Source organism: Oryx dammah, unplaced genomic scaffold, assembly GCF_014754425.2.
Source record: "Oryx dammah isolate SB20612 unplaced genomic scaffold, SCBI_Odam_1.1 HiC_scaffold_29, whole genome shotgun sequence".
Classification (NCBI taxonomy): domain Eukaryota; kingdom Metazoa; phylum Chordata; class Mammalia; order Artiodactyla; family Bovidae; genus Oryx; species Oryx dammah.
The window spans coordinates 14491815-14513189 of NW_024070213.1; the positions used below are offsets into that span (position 1 = coordinate 14491815).

Genomic DNA, 21375 nt, shown 5'->3' on the forward strand with positions numbered 1-21375 from the left:
GTTCTCTGAGGGATCCCAGGTCACTGTTGACTACTGTGTAAAAACCAGTGTCTCATATATTTTGTTCAGTTTTATAGTCTTGTCAAGAGGGACAGTCTGATTCCAAATACTCCATCATAGCTGGAAGCAGACATTGATTCCAGAATTTTTTTTTTTTTTTAAGCACCATGGTGTTTTCTTATATGTTTTCAACTGCATGTGTGTGCTCAGTTGGGTCTGACTCTTTGCAACCCTATGAGCTGCAGCCCATCAGACTCCTCTATCCATGGAATTTTCCAGGCAAGAATACTGGAGTGGGTTGTCATTTCCCATTCCAGGGAATCTTCCTGACCCGGGGATCAAACACACATGTCTTTGTCTCCTGCACTGGCAGGTGGATGCTTTACCACTGAACCACCTGGGAAGCGCTTGTTTTCAGCTGAATCTTCAGTAAATTCAATGTAAGGTAGAGATACCACTTTCTCAAACCCAACAAACTAACCAGCACTCGTATGAAATTCCTGAATATCTTTTCCTAAGTGCTTCTTCCATTTTTTTTTTTCAAATGGATAGTTTCACCTTGAATTATTTAAAGTCTCACTAGAATGCCTAAATGAAACAGAAGCTGAGCTGTTGCTGGCAGGTGGCAGCTGGTAACTAAGATAGTGCTTTAAATATCCATCAGATAACATTTGAAGAACTGAGTTTAAAGGTTTATGAAAGTGAATTACAAGGACAAGTCTGGGCTACATAAAACTTACATCTACTCTCCTTCTGATGATAATGACCAAGACCTTCTTTCTAGGTCTCTGATGACACTCACAACCAGGTATGATAAAAAAAAAAAAAAAAAACAAAGAAAAAAGCCAGACATGTTTTGGTTGTGAGTACAGATCCTCCCTTCTTGTGTTGCTTTGTTCTGTAATCTATCAGTTCAGTTCAGTTCAGTGGCTCGGTCATGTCTGACTCTTTGAGACCCCATGAACTATAGCACGCCAGGCCTCTCTGTCCATCCCAACTCCCGGAGTTCACTCAAACTCATGTCCATTGAGTCCGTGATGCCATCCAGTCATCTCATCCTCTGTCGTCCCCTTCTCCTCCTGCCCCCAATCCCTCCCAGCATCAGAGTCTTCCAATGAGTCAGCTCTTCGCATCAGGTGGCTAAAGTACTGGAGTTGCAGCTTTAGCATCATTCCTTCCAAAGAAATCCCAGGCCTGATCTCCTTCAGAATGGACTGTTTGGATCTCCTTGCAGTCCAAGGGACTCTCAAGAGTCTTCTCCAACACCACAGTTCAGAAGAATCAATTCTTCGGCGCTCAGCCTTCTTTACAGTCCAACTCTCACATCCATACATGACTACTGGAAAAACCATAGCCTTGACTAGAGAGACCTTTGTTGGCAAAGTAATGTCTCTGCTTTTCAATATGCTATCTAGGTTGGTCATAACTTTCCTCCCAAGGAGTTAGCGTCTTTTAATTTCATGGCTTGCAGTCACCATCTGCAGTGATTTTGGAGCCCCCCCAGAATAAAGTCTGACACAGTTTCTACTGTTTTCCCATCTATTTCCCATGAAGTGATGGGACCAGATGCCATGATCTTCGTTTTCTGAATGTTGAGCTTTAAGCCAACCTTTTCACTCTCCTCTTTCACTTTCATCAAGAGGCTTTTTAGTTCCTCTTCACTTTCTGCCATAAGAGTGGTGTCATCTGCATATCTGAGGTTATTGATATTTATCCCGGCAATCTTGATTCTAGCGTGTGTTTCTTCCAGCCCAGCGTGTCTCATGATGTACTCTGCATAGAAGTTAAATAAGCAGGATGACAATATACAGCCTTGACGTACTCCTTTTCCTATTTGGAACCAGTCTGTTGTTCCACGTCCAGTTCTAGCTGTTGCTTCCTGACCTTCATACAGGTTTCTCAAGAGCAGGTACGGTGGTCTGGTATTCCCATCTCTTCTAGATACTGGTCCATTTTTCAGGCTATTTTTTTTTTCCCCCTTGGCCCAACTCTATTCTTTGATAAGCACTCAGAACTGATGAATTAATTGCAAGGAATCCTGTTGTTCTGCTATTTCTCAAAGTTAAATGTTTATCAATTGTATTGATTACATCTTTGGCTCTTCCTAATTATGTACAAATGCATTAGATTTTACAGTGCTAATTCTGCAGTGTGATTCTCTTTCCTCTGTTGTTCTGGTGGAAAAACGTCTAAGCCTCTTGATTATTGATGGGAAAGACCATCTTTAAAGTGAATTTCTTACTCTACAATTTTGCTCACCTTAAGATTTTGAGGGGGGTGTGGTGGGAAGGGAGGCATCTTAGGATCTTATAGTCCCACTCCTGGCTAAGCAGCTGAAATGAAAAACTCTTGCCTTGGAACTCTTGTTTCTGCATCATACATACACTTTACCATAATGACAAATATATAGGCAACCAGTCCAGGAGGTCTGGAAGGACATTAGAACATGGGTATCTGTGCAAAAGAAAAACTCTGCAGTTTATCTGTACTAATCCCCAAAACTACAGCATAAAAAAGTGAAAGTGAAAGTCGCTCAGTTATGTCCAACTCTTTGCAACCCCATAGACTGTAACAGTCCATGGAATTCTCCAGGCCAGAATACTGGAGTGGGTAGCCTTTCCCTTCTCCAGGGGATCTTCCCAACCCAGGGATCGACATTGCAGGTGGATTCTTTAACAGCTGAGCCACAAGGGAAGCCCCATAGCATAAAAAAGTCTGATTAAAAAACTGAAACAAATACAACCTGACCTTCTGATTTTGTTTCCTTATCTGGGATATGGAGTAGTAGTCCTCCCATCACAGGGTGACTATGAAGACCAGATAAGATCACGTACATCCAGCACCTGCCACTGGCTGGTCCATAGAAGGTGCTTACAAGATATTTATTTTCTCTTTCCTTCCAACACATGCTCACAGTCCACAAATTAGCTTTTTCTTAGCCACTGTCATCAACCTATTCCTTGTCAAATGAATGAATCCTCTGAAATTACTCAGATATTTGTAACTGGTTAAGAAAGGGTACAGTTTAACCTATTGAGGACATACTCTCCTTTAATGATCATAGAATGAGCAGAAATTTTAGTGGTGAAGTATGGAAGGGGGCTGGAATTTCCTTCTAAGAAGTCAGCATTTATGATGGACAAAAGCAACCCATTCTGAAATGTTTGCTGTCTGGCTGGAGGTTGTATACAAGGGAAAGAAAAGACAGACATTATTAACGATTGAATCACCATTTTTTCCCAGGAGGATTTAAGACAGTGTAATTGAAGAGAATGACAATGCACTTTGGTTTCTTGCCTGGAGAATTCCATGGACAGAGAAGCCTGGCGGGCTACAGTTCCTGGGGCTGCAAAGAGTTGAACACGACTGAGCGACTAATAGACAGACAGAATCCATTTAAATTTTTATTTTACTTTCCAGTTAAAAATTTTCCATCTTGTTCTCCTTTATGTCTTCTATTTCTTTCCTGAGATTTTCTACTTCTTTGCTGAGACTTACTATTTTTTTCGTTTCTTTCAAGCACATTTGTTAACTGCTAGTCAAAGTACTTTTCTAATGGCTGCTTTAAAACCCTTATAAAACAGTTTCAACATCTGTGTCCTACTGCTGTTAATGTCTGTTGATTGCCTTTTCTCATTCAAGTTGAGATTTTCCTGGTTCTTGGTATGGCACATAAATTTTTTTTTTTTTTTATTGCATCCTGGACGTTTTGGTATTATATCATAGGATTCTGTATCTTGTTTAAATTTTCTGTTTTAGCAGGACTTTCTGACACTGCTCTGGTGGGGAAAGGGAGATGCCACTTCTTTATGACAGGTAGGGGTGAAAGTCTAGGCTTCTTACTTGGCCTCCATTGACACCTGGAGGAGGGAGGCCTCATTATTGTCGTGGGGGAGGGAGGAAGCTCAGTTTCCCCTTGAGTTCTCTGCTGACACCACACTGGCTGAGAGAGGGAGGGACACTTCAATGCTGTTCTTACAGACATCACAGGGAACAAGAACAAAAGTTATGGCTCTCCGGCACCATCCTGAAGGGGGAGGGTGCAAGGCACCCCTTGTCACAGCTGGAGAACGGGGGTAGAAGTGAAGGTTTCCCATGTGGTCTTTATTGATGACTGGTTGTGATGCAATGGATTTTCAGGGGTGTTTGGCTGGAGAAGGGCAGTTTTGTTGTTGTTGTTGTTGTTTTGGTTTTTTAAAAAAATTTGCTTACTTCGCTGCGCTGGGTCTTAGTTGCAGCATGTGGGATCTTTAGTTGCACATCATGTGGGGTCTAGTTCCCTGACCAGGGATTGAACCTGGGCCCCCTGCACTGGAAGTGCAGAGTCTTAGCCACTGGACCATCAGAGAAATCCCTGGAGTAAGGCAGTTATTATTTGAAGGTTTTCTGTCTTGCTAGACTGCTCCTTTGTATATAGACAGCAGGCGTTTCTCGGTGCTTTTATAGTCTTTGCCTGTTAACATGGACAGGTTGGCAACTTCTCAGTGTTCAGTCTAAGACCTCTCAGCTGAAAACTGAACCCAGGGAACTCACTGCTGAGTTTTTCCTCAGGTCTCAAGATCTCTAGCTGGTCTGCTCTAGTCTCTCCACCTTTTAGAGTCTAATATACAGTGGCCAGAGCTTTTGGTTGTTCTTAATGGAGAGAACTGGTTCCAAATAGGAAAAGGAGTACGTCAAGGCTGTATATTGTCACCCTGCTTATTTAACTTCTATGCAGAGTACATCATGAGAAACGCTGGGCTGGAAGAAGCACAAGCTGGAATCAAGATTGCTGGGAGAAATATCAGTAATCTTCAGATATGCAGATGACACCACCCTTATGGCAGAAAGTGAAGAGGAACTAAAAAGGCTCTTGATGAAAGTGAAAGAGGAGACTGAAAAAGTTGGCTTAAAGCTCAACATTCAGAAAACGAAGATCATGGCATCTGGTCCCATCAATGAAGTGATGGGGAAACAGTGGAAACAGTGTCAGACTTTATTTCGGGGGGCTCCAAAATCACTGCAGATGGTGATTGCAGCCATGAAATTAAAAGACGCTTACTCCTTGGGAAGAAAGTTATGACCAGTCTAGATAGCATATTGAAAAGCAGAGACATTACTTTGCCAACAAAGGTCCATTTAGTCAAGGCTATGGTTTTTCCAGTAGTCATGTATGGATGTGAGAGTTGGACAGTGAAGAAAGCTGAGTGCCGAAGAATTGATTCTTTTGAACTGTGGTGTTGGAGAAGACTCTTGAGAGTCCCTTGAAATGCAAGGAGATCCAACTAGTCCATTCTGAAGGAGATCAGTTCTGGGTGTTCTTTGGAAGGAATGATGCTGAAGCTGCAACTCCAGTACTTTAGCCACCTGATGCGAAGAGCTGACTCACTGGAAAAGACTCTGATGCTGGGAGGGATTGGGGGCAGGAGGAGAAGGGAATGACAGAGGATGAGATGGCTGGATGGCATCACGGACTTGATGGATGTGAGTGTGAGTGAACTCCGGGTGTTGGTGATGGACAGGGAGGCCTGGTGTGCTGCAGTTCATGGGGTCACAAAGAGTTGAACAAGACTGAGTGACTGAACTGAACTGAATGGAGAGGAATAGAGACAAGTGGGTCCATTCTACTTTGCATCAGAAACGGAAGCAATCAGCTGTTTTAAATTTCTTTTGACTGTAATTTGCATATGAACGCACAGGAAAAACTGATGAAAACAAAAGAACTGATTACTTTTCATTTGGTTCTTTTTCTTTCCACCTGCATTTTCCTAAAACTGTATGTCTTTGCTTTAATCCACACGTCTGCCTCAGCTCTCATCTGCATGTGCTGTGTCTGGGGACCTGGGACAGAGTGGATGATATTATGAAGTTATTCAACCCTTAACTGAGAACTTTGAACTTTGGGACTCTGGGTAACTATTTTACTATTATTATTTTTTAAATGTTTATTCATTTTATTTTTTTCTCTGCTGGGTCTTCATTGCTGCATGTAGGCTTTCTCTAGTTATGGCAAGCAGGGGCTTCTCATTCCAGTGGCTTCTTTTGTTGGGGAGCACAGACTCTAGGGCACTCGGATTTCAGCAGTTGAGGCTCATGGGATCTAGAGAGCAGGCTCAGTAATAGTTGTGGCACATGGGCTTAGTTGCTCTGAAGCATGTGGGATCGTCCCTGACTGGGGATTGAACCTGTGTCCCCTGCATTGACAGGTGGATTCTTAACCACTGGACCACCAGGGAAGCCCTGGGGAACTGTTTTAAATGTTAATCTGTGATGACAATAATCAAGTGATTTGTTCAAAGCATATAGTGGGTGCAAGGTGTGGGGCAGAAGAGTTACCAGAAGCTGAGGGTGAGGAGAGGCTAGCACCTCAGTGTGCAGAGCTGGGCAGTGACTAGTGGAGCGAGGCTGAGACCTGGGGCTTACCCTAGTGGGCCCCCTCCAGCTCACTCATCTGCTTCTAGGTAGAACTTGCAGGAAGTTTTACTGAACTGACAACTGTTACAGACCTATAATTATCAAGAATCTATGTGCAAGCGAGCTCAGTCACTCAGTCGTGTCCAACTCTTTGTGACCCCACAGACTGTACCCCTCTAGGCTCCTCTGTCCATGTGATTCTCCAGGCAAGAATACTGGAGTGGGTTGCCATTTCCTCCTCCAGGGGATCTTCCCGACCCAGGGATCGAACCTGCATGTCCTGTGTCTCTGGCATTGGCAAGAGGGTTCTTTACCACTGAGCCACTGGCAAAAAAGACATCTCGGACACCATCCTTGCTCTCAAAAAGCACGTGGTCCAGAAACTTCTCACTCAGTGGATTCTTCCCTCCTACACTCTGCTACACTCACAGGTCCAGACCTCATACGCCCTTTTGGTGAGTCTCCTAAAGGCTTCTACCAGAGAGAAGAAACATTCAGAACCAAAATGAAATCAAACAGAACCAAGAGAAAAGAGCCGCCACTGGCTCCGGGAGCAAGCAGTAACCTGACTTCTGCACAAGGTGTGCCCAGGTGACTTGCCCATCCTTGGGCGGCTGTCATGACACATTCCGCATGCCTGACGCTGCCCGGGGAGAACCAGGCAGCCCGGTACAGCTTTCCGACTCAGAGAACATCTGGCTCAGTGGGCAGGGTATCCTCTATGCAGCCAGCACAGTCAGGGCTCAGCTCATTGTGATTCTCAGCTTGCCTGGGCAGTGACACTACCCTCAGCCCCCAGGGAGCAGCAGAGCCAGGGACAGAATAACATGCTCAGGAGAAATGTCCTCAGAGTCCTCAGCATCGGGCTGCTGCTGGTCTTCGCTCTCAATCTCCTCCTGATATTTTACACCAAGAGGACTGTACAGGAGTTGATCCTGGGGGACTGCCAGAATAAGCTGCATTTTGCTCCATCTGAACTTAATTGGACAGTGATGGACAGACTCTCTCGACTAGAGGCGAATTTGCAGCATCTGAGTAAGTCGATGGCATTGACATGGAGGGGACAGTGTGTGTGCCTGTCTGTGCCTGTGAGTATGTGTTTAGGGGCACAGAATAAAGAGGTGTGGAGGGAAAAAGGAGGGAGAATTAGTGGGACTCAGAGCCAGCAGCTGATGAAGGGGAACAGGCTGTGTGTGTGTGTGTGTGTGTACCTCAGGGCGGGCACACACACCCTGGTGAAGTCTGTGCAGAAAGAGCCCCCTGGCTGATGTGCCCTACATGTCAACCTCTTTTTTTTTTTTATTTTATTTTAATTTTTTTTTTAACCTCTTTTTTAAATTGAGTTATGGTTGGCATACGCTGCTGTTGCTTAGTTGCTCAGTCGTGTCTGATTCTTTGCCACCCCCGTGGACTGTATTTCTCCAAGCTCCTCTGTCCATGGAATTCTCCAGGCTAGAAGACTAGAGTAGGGTGCCATGCCCTCCTCCAGGGGGTCTTCCCGACCCAGGGATAGCACCCGTTTCTTCTGAGTCTCCTGCCTTGGCAGGCAGATTCTTTACCACTAGCACCACCTGGGAAGCCCAATTGATGTATAGTTCAGTTCAGTCCAGTCACTCAGTCGTGTCCGACTCTTTGCGACCCCATGGACTGCAGCACGCCAGGCCTCCCCGTCCATCACCAACTCCCAGAGTTTACTCAAACTTATGTCCACTGAGTCAGTGATGCCATCCAACCATCTCATCCTCAGTTGTCCCCTTCTCCTCCCGCCTTCGATCTTTCCCAACGTCAGGGTCTTTTCAAATAAGTCATAAGATTACATTAATTTCATGCGTAGGACGTAAGGGTTCAATATTTGTATATTTCGAGAAATGGTCACAAAATAAATCTGATTAACGTTTGCTGTCTCACATAGTTCTACATTTTCTCCTTGGGATGAGGACTTTTGAGATTTACTCTGTCACCAGCGTTTAAACATACAATAGAACACTATTGACTATAGTTGCCACACCATACATTATATCTCCAGGATTTATTTTATAACTGGGAGTGTATAGCTTTTGACCTTCTTTACACACTTTGCTCACCCTACCCTGCTGCACCCTGCCTCTAGCAACCACTAATCTGTTCCCTGTATCTGTCAAATATATATATATATATATATATCATGCACCGCATCTTGGTTATAGCATATGAGATCTTTGAGAATCTGTTTTTAGTTGCAGCATGCAAACCTCTTAGTTGCAGCATGTGAAATCTAGTTCCCTGACTAAGGATCAAACCAGGGCCCCTTGTACTAGGGGTGTGGAGTCTTAGCCACCAGACTGCCAGAGAAGTCCCTGTTCTTTGCATCTGTGAACTCATTTCCCCCCATTCTTTTTGGATTCCACACATAAGTGAGACCCAGTAATATTTGTCTTTGGCTTTTTTCACTTAAGATGATGCCCTCAGGGTCCAGCACATGTTAACCTCTTCCCAGGAATTCCGGGGTTTGTTTTTGAAACTCACCATGAAACTCTACCTCCTGTGAATTTCTTGTATCTGCTTCCAGAGAGGGCAGGAGTCATGGGCTTCCCGAATGATAAGAATCTCATGCTCATGACCTGGGAGAGAGGAGTCTGGAATGTGAGAGCAGAGAATTGACTGCTCAGATGTGTGGCTGTGTGCCCGTGGAGCCTGGGTGGTGGGGAGTCTTTTTTTTTCTGTTTAATTAAAAAAAAAAAGATTATTTAGTTATTTGGCTGCATTACGTCCCAGTTGTGGTGTGTAGAATCTCTGATCTACATCGCATCATGCAGGACCTTTAGTTATGCTGTGTGATACCTTTTAGTCATGGCATGTGGAATCTAGTTTCCAGACTAGGGATCAAACCCAGGCTTCCTGTATTGGGAGTGCAGAGTCTTAGCCACTGGACCACCAGGAAATTTCCTCTTTTTAAATTTTTTAATTTTTATAGAATTTTAAAGGTTATTTTTCATTTACATTTATTATAAAATATCGGCTATATTCCCCATATTGTACAGTACATACACGAGCCTACGTTACATCCAGTAACAGTCTGTGCCTCCCTTGCCCTACTCTTGTGTTGCCCGCAAACATTGGCAAACACTAGTGTGTTCTCTATATCTGTGAGTCTATTTCTCTTTTCTCTTTTGTTATATTCACTAGTCTATTGTATTTTTTTTTTTAGATTCCACGTGTAAGTGATGTCTGACTTATTTCACTTAACATAACAGCCTTGGGGAGTGTCTTTTTGAAAAAAATAATTACGTTTATTTGTTTATTTTAGTTATTTTGGCTGCACTGGCTCTTTGTTGTTGCAGTCAGTCTTTTCTCTAGTTGCGGAGAGTAGGGGCTACTCTCCAGTGGCAGTGCACAGGCTTTTCATTGCACTGGCTTCTCCTGTTGCAGCCATGGGGTCTAGGACACCCAGGCTTCAATAGTTTCAGCCCATGGGCTCCGTAGTTGCAGTTCCTGGGCTCTAGAGCACAGGCTCAGCAGTTGTGGTGCACGCATGGGCTTAGTTGCTCCACTCCGGGTGGAATCTTCCTGGACCAGGGATCGAACCCATGTCCCCCTGCATTGGCAGGAAGATTCTTAACCACTGGGCCACCAGGGCGGCCTAGGGAGTGTCTTTTAAAAAACAAGAACTGAGCCTTGTCAGGGTTCACGGTGAGACAGAGGGATGGATGGAAGGTCAGACAGGAAAAGGAAAAGGAAGGGTGGAAATCAGAGAAGGAGAGATATGGAGAGGGGACAAGAGAGGAGAAAAGAGATGAGCACAGAAAGGGAGCCCAGAGTGAAAATATCCATGGCAGAGGGTGTAAGAATTGATAGGGAGCAAAAACGGGAAAATAGATGAGGGGAGAGAGAAGGAGGCATGAAGCATGATTTCCATCCTCCATCACAAGACTCTTATGTTATTGTGGTTCAGATTTCTGGAAGGCAGTTTTCATAAAGTGAAAGTGTTAGTCATTCAGTCACGTCCGACTCTTTGCAACCCCATAGACTGTAGCCCACCAGGCTCCTCTGTCCATGGGATTCTCCAGGCAAGAATACTGGAGTGGGTTGCCATTTCCTTCTTCAAGGGATCTTCCCAACTCAGGGATCGAACCTGGGTCTCCTGCTTTGCAGGCAAATTCTTTACCGTCTGAGCCACCAGGGAAGGTTTCTTAGGGGACGGTTCAGTTGATGAGTATCTTGTGATGTGCTTTACCACTCTATGCCTTGGGCCTGGCACAGAGAAATTAAATAGATGAGCGAGTGACTGAGTGTAGGAAGGAGAGAACAGAGGACAGGCAGCCAGGGATGAAGAGAAGCGTGATCCAGGGGAAAGAGTTAGAGAAAACAGCGAAGATTGTCAGCTCCTGAGGCCCTGGCTTTGAGAGCTGTTGGCTGGTGTGCACATTGACTGTGCAAACATTCCCAGGGCAATTTCACCAAAGGGTGTGTGTGTACCTTGACCATCACTGTCCCTCCTTGGCTGAGCACACAGACCACACCAGCTCTCTGGCTCACCCACACTGTGTCAACCTCCTCAGGCCTTAAAATAGCAGGAGTTCTGCCAAGAGCCTGGCTAATCTTTCCTCCGGCTGGGACATGATGTGCCCCGAGAAGCCATCCAGAGCCGTCAGGTTTATTTCCATCTCTCTCTTTGCACAACCGGTTCCTCCTTGGCTTGTTGTTCTCTGCGCTCTACATGTTCTATTCACTCTGAAAATGACGTGGTTTCAGGGACCCCCTACCCGTGGAGATGAATTTCAAAATGTTTTGTGGACCCCCGTTTCCAGATCACAGATGGTTTTCTTTCCGGAAGGGCTTGCTGAAATGGAAAGCTGGTTCAATGACCCCTCCTGCTGGTTGCTCCTTACCTCCAAGAAGACTAAATAAATTCATGACAGTACGGACACATGAGCAAATTATGAAGTCTGTGAAGAGCCAAAGCAAACACATAATGATAATCATATCCCTATTGTGGGAGGGCTTGATAACTCTAAACCAGTTTTCTGGAACTTCCCTGGGGGTTCTTAAAAGGCCCCATCAGAGTGACACACTTGGGTGTGTCCCCTTTGGGTCTTGGAGAGTTTCAGTGTAAGTCATGTGGGTGGTCTAGTAACACAGTCTCCATCCTGCTGGGTTCTGTGCTTCCATCGTCAAAATTTCCCACTGACAGCAATGAATGAGAGCGGAAGATCGGATAACCCCCAGAGCGGAGTGTGAAAAGTAAAAATGTTAGTTGCTCAGTCGTGTGTGACTCTTTGCCACCCTGTGGACTATAGCTTGCCAGGCTCCTCTGTCTACCAGATCCTCCAGGCAAGAGTACTGGAGTGGGCTGCCATTTCCCTCCCTAGGAGATCTTCTAGACTCAGGGACCAAACCCAGGTCTCCTGCATTGCAGGCAGACTCTGTACCATCTGAGCCACCAGGGAATCTCCAAAAAGGAGTAATAAGGGAGTTTAAAGGCTCAAGGAATCCAAGGCCATTATGTGATCCCCGTGCTTAGCATAGAAGAGTTTGAATCAAAATATGATTTGATTTGGAATACTGTGAAAATCTCGCTCCCATTTTTATTTTCTGCCTGAGCAAATATGAGAGCTAGTCCCCAGGAGCCTTCTCTGAAAGATCCTCCATTTATTTTTCTTTCCGGGTTTGCTTTGACTGTCCTCTTTCCATCTCATAGGCACTTCTGTGGTTGACTCTCCTCATTCACGGGCCAGGCTGAGGTCAGCTTCCAAAAATACCCTCCTCCCATTTGTAAGGTTTCCCTGCATCCCTCTTAGGGGCTGGGCATGTAGCTGAAATTCTGCCCAAGTTTTGCACACCAGACCGTGTGCTGTGGTGTGGGGCTGCCTCTGCCCAGAGGGCTTCACACCGTGGGACCATCCTCTCCTGAAGCTGGTCCCCCAGGGTTGCAATCATCTGAAAAAGGGATTCTCTCTTCTATCTTGCAGGATGGTACTACATGAGCCAGAGGTGATCCCATCAATTTGGTTGGAGTTTAGTGTGTGTCTAAGGAAGGACTGGGGCTTCCCTGGTGACTAGGTGATAAAGAATTGCCAGCCAGTGCTGGAGATGCAGGTTTGATCCCTGGATCGGGAAGATCCCCTGGAGTAGAAAATGGCAACCCATTCCAGCATTCTTGCCTGGGAAATTTCATGGACAGAGGAGCCTGGTGGGCTATAGTCCATGGGGCCGAAAAGAGTCAGACACAACAAAAATGACTGAAAAACAACAAAGGGAGGGTGGGTGGGAACTTAAGCAAGTCCCTCTTGTGGAGTGCCTTTGAATTGAAGCCATTGGGTGGGTATTTTCCGGGGCTTTGAAGAGCTTTGGTGCTTTATGTCTTAAAGCAGAAAAAACTCTGCTTAAGAGAGGCAAAGCGATAGTTAAGGAATTTATTAGAATAGGAATTGAGAGTCCCTTTATCAGAATAGAATTGAGAGTCACTGCAAGGAGATCAAGCCAGTCAATCCTAAAGGAAATCAACCCTGAATATTCACTGATGCTGAAGAAGCTCCAATACTTTGGCCACCTGATGCGAAGAATTGACTCATTGGAAAAGACCCTGATGCTGGGAAAGATTGAGGGCAGGAGGAGAAGGGGACAACAGAGGATGAGATGGTTGGATGGCATCACTGACTCGATCAACATGAGTTTGAGAAAGCTCCGGGGAGCCTGGCATGCTACAGTCCATGGGGTCACAAAGAGTTGGACACGACTGAGTGAATGAAATGAACTGAACAGAACTGATTAGAATAGGATGCTCGAGAGGCTTAAAGTGGGCAGGCCAGAGGGTGCTGCCACACGACCTTAGTGGGCTACAGTTTAATAATCAAAGGGACAGTGGGGAGGGGGAGAAGACCTTCTTCCTCATTCTTGAGTAGATGTCATGCTTCCATCGTCAGCCCCTTCTCCAGGTTGGGTAGGGAAGCTTTCTTGTCCCTCCATGGTCAAGCCAGGACTGTCATGGCACTATGGGAAGATGATTCCAGGTCTCAGTACAGCGAGTGCCTTTCACTTTGAAATGTCACCTTTCCGTAAACTACTGTTTTGATGTGTGGAGAGAGCACGACCTAAGGATCATTAACCTGTTGAGCTCATGCCACCATTGTTTTATTGTTTGGGGGCAAGTCTCTCGCTTCTGTTGCATGGGTTTGTCGCTAAGGAAGCCTGCTTGCTTCTGTGGTTAAGCAAACCTGCTTTCTTAAGTGACCCTTAACTTACAGAGGTCTCCCATATTTTTTTTCTACTTACACCCCATTAGTGGGATTAACTATTTAATCACCTACTTGGTCCCTTTACTCTGTCTCTATCACCTTGATTAACATTTTGGAGTTGAATGCTGAGGAGTATCATAGTCAATGTTGGACTTGGGAAAGACTAATCAGTCAACTCTAGCTTTCATTCAATCGAAAGTTCCCAAGTATGGCTCCTGCCAGTGTCTCTGTCCCCAAAGTGACAGCACCGCAACCCGCCCACCCCTAGGAAACTCTCTAAGACCAATGGGTAGGTCTTCCTAGGCTCCTATTAAATGACTGCTTTTGCTCTGGGTCCTGGTGTAAATGAGATTTTTTTGTGTGTGTCCTTTAAAAGTGAAATCTCTATTTTTCCCAGCCCTTTGGGACTTCAAAATTAAGCCTTTCTGGTCTTCAAAGCCAAATGCTGTGGGGGTTCATTTTCCTGGTGCGGGACCCCTGGGCTGGGGAATCCTACATGCAGCTCAGAACTCTCACTCCTGGAGGAGAACCTCTGTAATATAATCACTCTCCAGTTTGGGGGCCTCCAATTCCTTTCTTTGGCTGCGCTGGGTCTTAGTTGCTGCACATGGGATCTAGTTTCCTGACCACAGATCAAACCCAGGCCCCCCTGGACCACCAGCGGGGTCTGTCCAGTTTCGTGATTCCTTTAGTCTTGGGAGATCTTTTCTGGTCTTTGTTACCCATGGCTGCTCTGTGGATGGTAGTGATGTTGGTGTGCTTGAGAGAGAGAGAGGGTGATCTCGGGCTCTTTGTATTCCACCATCTAGGGTGATTCTAAATGTCCTTTTCGTTGCATTGAAGGAAGGAGTCAGAAGACTGTTGTAACAGCCCTTTACTTATCACGAAAGCCTGACTGTCCTCTTTCCTCAGCTGACACTTCCCTGCCGAGCTCGACACACTCTCTCCCTCGTTACAGGCCTTGCCACGGCCATCCATTCACAGTCTTCATCTTTGCCCGAGTCCTGCTGTCACCTGGGTCCCTGCAGCATCCTGTGGTTAACCGATCCAATCCCTCAGCCTCCCCCTCTGTAAAGTTCTTTACCTGCCTCCTGCCTCACACCTTCACAGTATTCTCTGGGCTTTGTCTTTCTCCCGAACTGCTCCCCTCAAAAATGACAAACGGACGTTATCCAGCCCTGACCACAACCTCAGGACCCTGGAGCAAGCTCCTTCAACTTCTCCATAACGATACCATCTCTCCGGGTCTTCTCTTGCCAATATCTACAACTCCTTGCATACTTGTTCTGTTGCACCCCCCTAAAAGTCTGGGGAGAAAAACATTTCAAGGAAATGTGGATGAGAAAGTAATGCCCGGGGAGCTAACAACTGGCTGAGATGTTTTCTCCCCTGCCCTTCATTTGCAGAACAAACTATGAAGCTGGCTACGAAGCAACCCCAAGAAGATGGGGTTGGCATGCTGGCAATGGTGAAAGACGAAAAGCATCCTATTCCAGATACAGCTCACACCAAGGAGGGTGGCTTCTTCAAGGAAAATCCCCACAAGTTTCTCTTCCCAGACTCAGAACTTTTCAAGAAGTGGGGTAGGGACCTTTCTGAGGCTCAGCAGAAAGAGGCTGAGGACCTCTTCCAGAAGTTTGGCTATAACGTGTACCTCAGTGACCGGTTGCCCCTGGATCGTACCCTCCCAGACACTCGAGATTCCAGGTAAGGCAGACCAAGGCAGGCTTCCTAGGGACCTCAATGTAGTTTGAAGACAAGCTTTGGGAGGTGGCTTAGATCGTAAAGAATCTGCCTGCAGTGCAGGAGACCCAGCTTCAATCCGTGGGTCGGAAGGATCCCCTGGTAAGGGGAATGGCTATCCACTCCACTATTCTTGCCTGGAGAATTCCGTGGACAGAGGAGCCTTGTGGGTTACTGTCCATGGAGGTTGCAAAGAGTTGGATACAACTCAGTGACTAACATTTTGAGAGCAGCAGAAGTCAAGGGTTGAAAAGAAGGGTGGGAGAGTGAGAAATTCGTGAGGAAGTGGGTCAGGGTGTAGAAAGTTCTGGAAGACTAACAGAACAGAATTCTCGACTTTAATCCATTTTATAATGGTGGCTCTGAGAAGATAACTGGCTGATTTAAGTATTTACAGCCCCTCAGAGCTGAACAGAGGTATCAGAGAAACACAGATCCTTGAGAATTCTGATAGGATGGGTCTAACTCATAATTCTACAGATGAAGAAACTGAGGCTGAGAGAGAGAAACAACTTGGGCAAGTTGAAGGAAGTTAACAGCGCTACTCTTCTCCCTGATGTTTCTCTCAAAGTCTCTGCTTAGACTTCTCATTATTTATTTAAAAAATATTTACTTATTTGGCTCTGCCGAGTTTTCTTTGCAGCATGCAGGATCTTTAGTTGCAACATGTGGGAACTAGTTCCCTGACCAGGAATCAAACCCAGAGCCCCTGCATTGGATGCACAGAGTCTTAGCCCCTGGACCACCAGGGTCTTATTAATTTTAACTTAAAGAAACTTTCCTCTCTCCTTCTGTTTTCCCTTCCTATTTTTTTTCTCATTCCGCCTCTCCTTAGTAAGTTTTTTCTGCCTCCTTAATAAGTTTTTAAAATAACAGTTTTTGAAGATAAATTCACATACCATACATTACTAAAGTGTATGCTTTAATGATATTTAGTTTATTCATCACCATTATCAATTTTAAAACATTTTTACCTCTTCCAAAAGAAAACCTACCCATCCTAACAGGCTCTCCCCATCTGCCTACAACTTTCTCATCCTTAGGCAACCACTAATTTGCTTTCGGAGAAGGCAATGGCACCCCACTCCAGTGCTCTTGCCTGGCAAATCCCATGGACGGAGGAGCCTGGTGGGCTGCAGTCCATAGGGCTGCTAAGAGTCGGACACGACTGAGTGACTTCACTTTCACTTTTCACTTTCATGCCTTGGAGAAGGAAATGGCAACCCACTCCAGTGTTCTTGCCTGGAGAATCCCAGGGACGGGGGAGCCTGGTGGGCTGCCGTCTATGGGGTTCCACAGAGTCGGACACGACTGATGCTACTTAGCAGCAATCTGCTTTTTGTCCCCATGGACTTGCCTCTTCTGGACATTTTGTATAAATGGAATCGTATAGCATGGAGTCTTCTGAGTGTAGCATAATGTTTTCAAGTGTCATTCATGTTACAGCTTCATCACTACTTCATTTCTCACTATCGTTCCTTTCATGGTAAAATAAAATTTCGTTGTCCACCTCTTCATCTGTTTGCCGGTTGATGGACATTTGGATTATTTCCACTACTCTCAGTAATGCTGGTTTGAACATTTATGTACAAGTTCTTGTGTGGACATATGTCTTCATTTTTCTTGGTTATACCCTAGGAGTAGAATTGCTGGACCATATGATGACTCTATATTTAAACTTCCAAGGAACTGCCAGACTGTTTTCCAAAGTGGCTGTATCATTTTATATTCCCTCTAGCAGCATATGAGAGTTTTTATTTTTTTTAACATATTTATCAAGATTTGTTTTTGTTTTTCTATCATAGCCATCCTAGTGAGTGTGAAAGCGCAAAGCACCAGTCATTCAGCCATGTCTGACTCTTTGCGACCCCATGGACTTTATAGTCCATGGAATTCTCCAGGCCAGAATACTGGAGTGGGTAGCCTTGCCCTTTTCCAGGGATTTTCCCAACCCAGGAATCAAACCCAGGTCTCCCACATTGCAGGCAGATTCTTTACCAGCTGAGCCACAAGGGAGGCCCAAGTGGTATACAATTGTAGTTTTGATTTAAATTTCCCTGATGTCTAATTATGCTGAAGATTTTTCATGTGTATACAGGCCATTTGTATATTTTCTTTGGAGAAATGTCCATTTAGACACTTTCTACTTTTAAGAAGGTGTTTGTCTTTTCATTATTGAGTTGCAAGTGTTTTTTAATAGGAATTTGCCAATTTAACCTAAGTTTTAAAATTTGTGGGTGGATAGTTGTTTATAGTATTTCCTATTTTCTAATTTTCCTTGTAATTTTTTCTTTGACCCAATGTTTAAGAATGTGTTCTTTAATTTCCACTTATTTGTGAATTTCTAATATCTTTCTGTTTTCGTCTCTCATGCCACTTTGCTGTGATCAGAGAATAACACTTCGTATGAATTTAGTCTTAAAATTTATTGAGGGTTATTTTATGCTCTAGCACACAGCCCCTCCTGGAGAATGTTGCATGTACAGTTGAAAGCAATCTTCTGTTGTTGTGTAGACTGTTCTTACGGATGCCTCTAGGTCTCTCTCATTGATTGCAATGTTGTTTAAGTCTTACATTTCCTTGTTTGTCCTTTTCTTTTTAAAAACATTTCTTTATTCTGTTTTTTTGGCTGTGGTGGGTCTTTGTTTTTGCACACAGGCTTTCTCTTTTTTTGCAGCGAATGGGGTGTGCTCTTCCTTGTGTTTGGGGTTCTCGTGGCGGTGGCTTCCCTTGCTGTGGAGCACAGGCTCTAGGCACATGGACCTCAGTAGTTGCAGCATGTCAGTTTAATAGTTTCAGCTTATGGGTTCGAGAATGCTGGTTCAGTAGTCATGGCACATACTTCATTGCTCTGAGGCATGGGAGGTCTTCCTGGAACAGGGACTGAACTGGTGTCCCTTGCATTGCAAGGTGGATTCTTAACCACCAGACTACCAGGAAAGCCCTCCTTGTTTATCCTGTGTTTAGTTGTATGGGGCTTCCCTTGTGGCTTAGACAGTAAAGAATCTGCCTGCAATGCTGGAGACCTGGGTTCGATCCCTGGGTCAGGAAGATCCCCTGGAGAAGCAAATGGCAACCCAGTTCAGTGTTCTTGCCTGGAGAATCGCATGGACAGAGGAGCCTGGTGGGCTACAGTCCATGGGCTTGCAAAGAGTCGGACACGACTGAGTGACTAACACTTTGCTTTCTGCTTTCCTTGAAAGCAGGGTGTTGAAATCGCCCCTGATCATTGCTGATGGTCCTACCCTCTTCAGTCTGTCAGATTTTACTTCATGGATTTCGGTCTGTTGCTAGGAATATACGTTTAAAATTGGTATATCTTCCCAATGGTTATATCCTTTTATGGTCACAAAATCTCTCCCTTTATAACTAGCAACATTTTTATTTTACCATCTATTTTGTCTGATATTAGTATAACCTCTTTAACTTTTTATGGTTGCTGTTTGCTGATATATCCTTTACTTTCAACCTACTTGTATCTTTTGATCTAAAATGTTTCCTAAAGACAACGTAGAGTTGGACCTCTTTTTTAAAAAAAGTGCAATCAGACAATATTTACCTTTTGATTGGGTTGCTTAATTCACCCACAATCATTGCTTGTATTGACATAGTTGGATTTGCCTCTGCCATTCGAGTTTTGTTTTCTAAAGTCTCTTGTGTTTTCCCTCTGTTCCTCCATTACTGCTTGTTTTTTACATTAAGTGGCTATTTTCTAATGTAACGTATAATTCTTTAAATAAATTTTCAGTATATTTTTATAGTTGTCTTAATGGTTGTTCTAGGGCTTGTCACATGCATCTTAACTTATCAGAGTCTATTTAGACTTATTTCAGTGAGATATAGGAAGATTATATTTATAGCTCTATTCCCTCTTCCTCCTTTTTTTCTATTATTTTTATACGTATTTCAAATTGTGTGGTACAAACTCCAAAATATACTATTATAATGACATTACGTAATTTTATGTCTATTAAAAAAGATGAGAAAAAAGGAGAGGAAGTATAAATTTATAGTGTGTTATACTTATCTTATTTACCATGTCTGATGCTCTGCACTTATTCCTGTAGATTCAATTTACCATCTGGTGTTATTTCCTTACTTCAATCAGTTTTGCTCCCATCCATTTCTTTTGTGCCATTTTGTCAAGTCTATTAAATTGCTATATGTTATAGTCCCAATGATACAATTACATACACTTTAAAAAATGCAATTGCTTTTAAAATTAGTTAAGAAACATACTATCTCTTATAATTCACAGTTACTTTTCCTGGTGCTCTTTCTTTTTGCCTGTGTGTGTATGTGTGTGTATTTGCATTACGGCCCAAAATCACTTGCTTTTAGCCTAAAAAGACTCACACACTTAGAGAATGAACTTAGGGTTACCAGATGGGAAGGAAAGAGGAAGAGATAGTTAGGAAGTTAGGTCTTAACATGTATACGCTACTATATTTAACATAGGTAACCAACAAGGACCTACTGGATAGCAGAGGGAATTCTGCTCAATATTATGTAACAATCTAAATGGGAAAATAATTTGAAAAATGAGATAACTGAATCACTTTACTGTATACCTGAAGTTATCACAACATTGTTAATCAACTATACTCCAATATAAAATAAAAAGTTAAAAAATGTTAAAATAATAAAAAAAACAAGTATAAAAAAAGAAACTTGTATTTCTTTTAAAGTAGTCTGCTACCAACAAATTCTCTCAATGTTTACTTGCTTTTATTTCCTCTTCACATTTGAAAGATGTAAGATGCTTTGTTGACAGTCTTTTTTCTTTGGACAATTTCCGTATGTTGTCCCACTACCTTCTATTTTTATTGTATTTGATGAGATGTCAACTCTGAATATTGTTGAGGGTCTCCTTGTATGTGGTGAGTCATTTCTCTCTGACCACTTTCAATAGTTTATCTTTGGCTTTCGGTATTCGGATTAAGGTGTGTCTGGCTGTGCATCTCTGCGTTTCTCCTACTTTCCTTGGAACCTGCCTCAATTTCATCATTTAAGTCTTTAGGTGTGTGGGTAAATGCTGAGATCAGTGGGTAACTGACGCATTTTGGAGCATTAAGGTTGAATTCTATAGAGATTAAGTCATGAAACTGCTTGTTAGAAAGTGTTAGTGTGGACGCAAACTATGTCTGATTCAAGCACCCTTCTATACTTGAATAACATGAGTCATGTCTGCTGCGTACAAATCAAATGACTGCTCTTCCTTCCTGCTGACGATAAAAACAAAACAAAACAAAAATCCATGTGGCTCCAATGGATGGATTCCAGAACTAAGGCATCCTGGAAACCACCAGGCTTTGAGAACTATAGGAAGACCACTCCCTGGACTTTTAAACCTTATTTTAGTTACTATTTATTTTTGACTGTGCTGGGTCCTCACTGCTGCTTGAGGGCTTTCTCTAGGCGTGACAAGCTGGGACTATTCTTTGTTGCGGTGCGGGGGTTTTTCATTGCGATGGCTTCTCCTGTTGCAGAGCACAGGCTCTAGAGCACTGGATCAGTAGCTGTGGGACATGGGCTTAGTTGCTCTGCGGCATGTAGAATCTTCCCGCATCAGGGATCAGACCTGTGTCCCCTGCATTGGCAGATGGATTTCTATCCACTGGACCACCAGGAAAGTCCTCCTTGGATTTTCTCTGCGAAAGAAGTAAGTTAGTGATTCAGAGCCATCACATAAATTATAAGATAATATGAGGATGGACCTTCTGCGTCTGCTGCTGCTGCTGCTGCTAACTCACTTCAGTCATGTCTGACTCTGTGCGACCCCATAGATGGCAGCCCACCAGCAAGAAGCAAAGTGGTGGTCGTCACTACTGGTTTCCCCAGTTTTCTGGATAGTTGTCTGATACCAGAAACATGTCTGGCAGTCTCCAAGTGGTCACATCCTCCCTTTAACTTTCAGAGACCAGAGAAAGGCCATTCAGGGGAATCAATAAACTTTATTGAGTTTTAAGTAGACCCTGCATGCTCAGTTGCTTCTTTCGTGTCCAACTCTTTTCAAGTCCATGGA

The 21375-nt window shown here is 44.0% G+C and overlaps 1 protein-coding gene and 1 non-coding gene across 2 annotated transcripts in view; one reads left to right on the forward strand and one right to left on the reverse strand.

Annotated features, from left to right (window-relative positions):
* Window positions 1-4276: 4276 nt before the first annotated feature.
* TRNAG-UCC lies at window positions 4277-4349 on the reverse strand. Its single transcript has one exon. It is a non-coding gene; the product is annotated as a tRNA-Gly (tRNA).
* A 2802-nt stretch (window positions 4350-7151) lies between these two features.
* GALNT8 (polypeptide N-acetylgalactosaminyltransferase 8) overlaps window positions 7152-21375 on the forward strand; it is a 37302-nt gene continuing 23078 nt past the window's right edge. Inside the window, exons 1-2 of the mRNA XM_040233513.1 lie at window positions 7152-7428; window positions 15014-15314. Coding sequence (XP_040089447.1) covers window positions 7221-7428; window positions 15014-15314 — 509 coding nt within the window. The 5' untranslated portion in view covers window positions 7152-7220. The remainder of the gene's footprint in view (window positions 7429-15013; window positions 15315-21375) is intronic.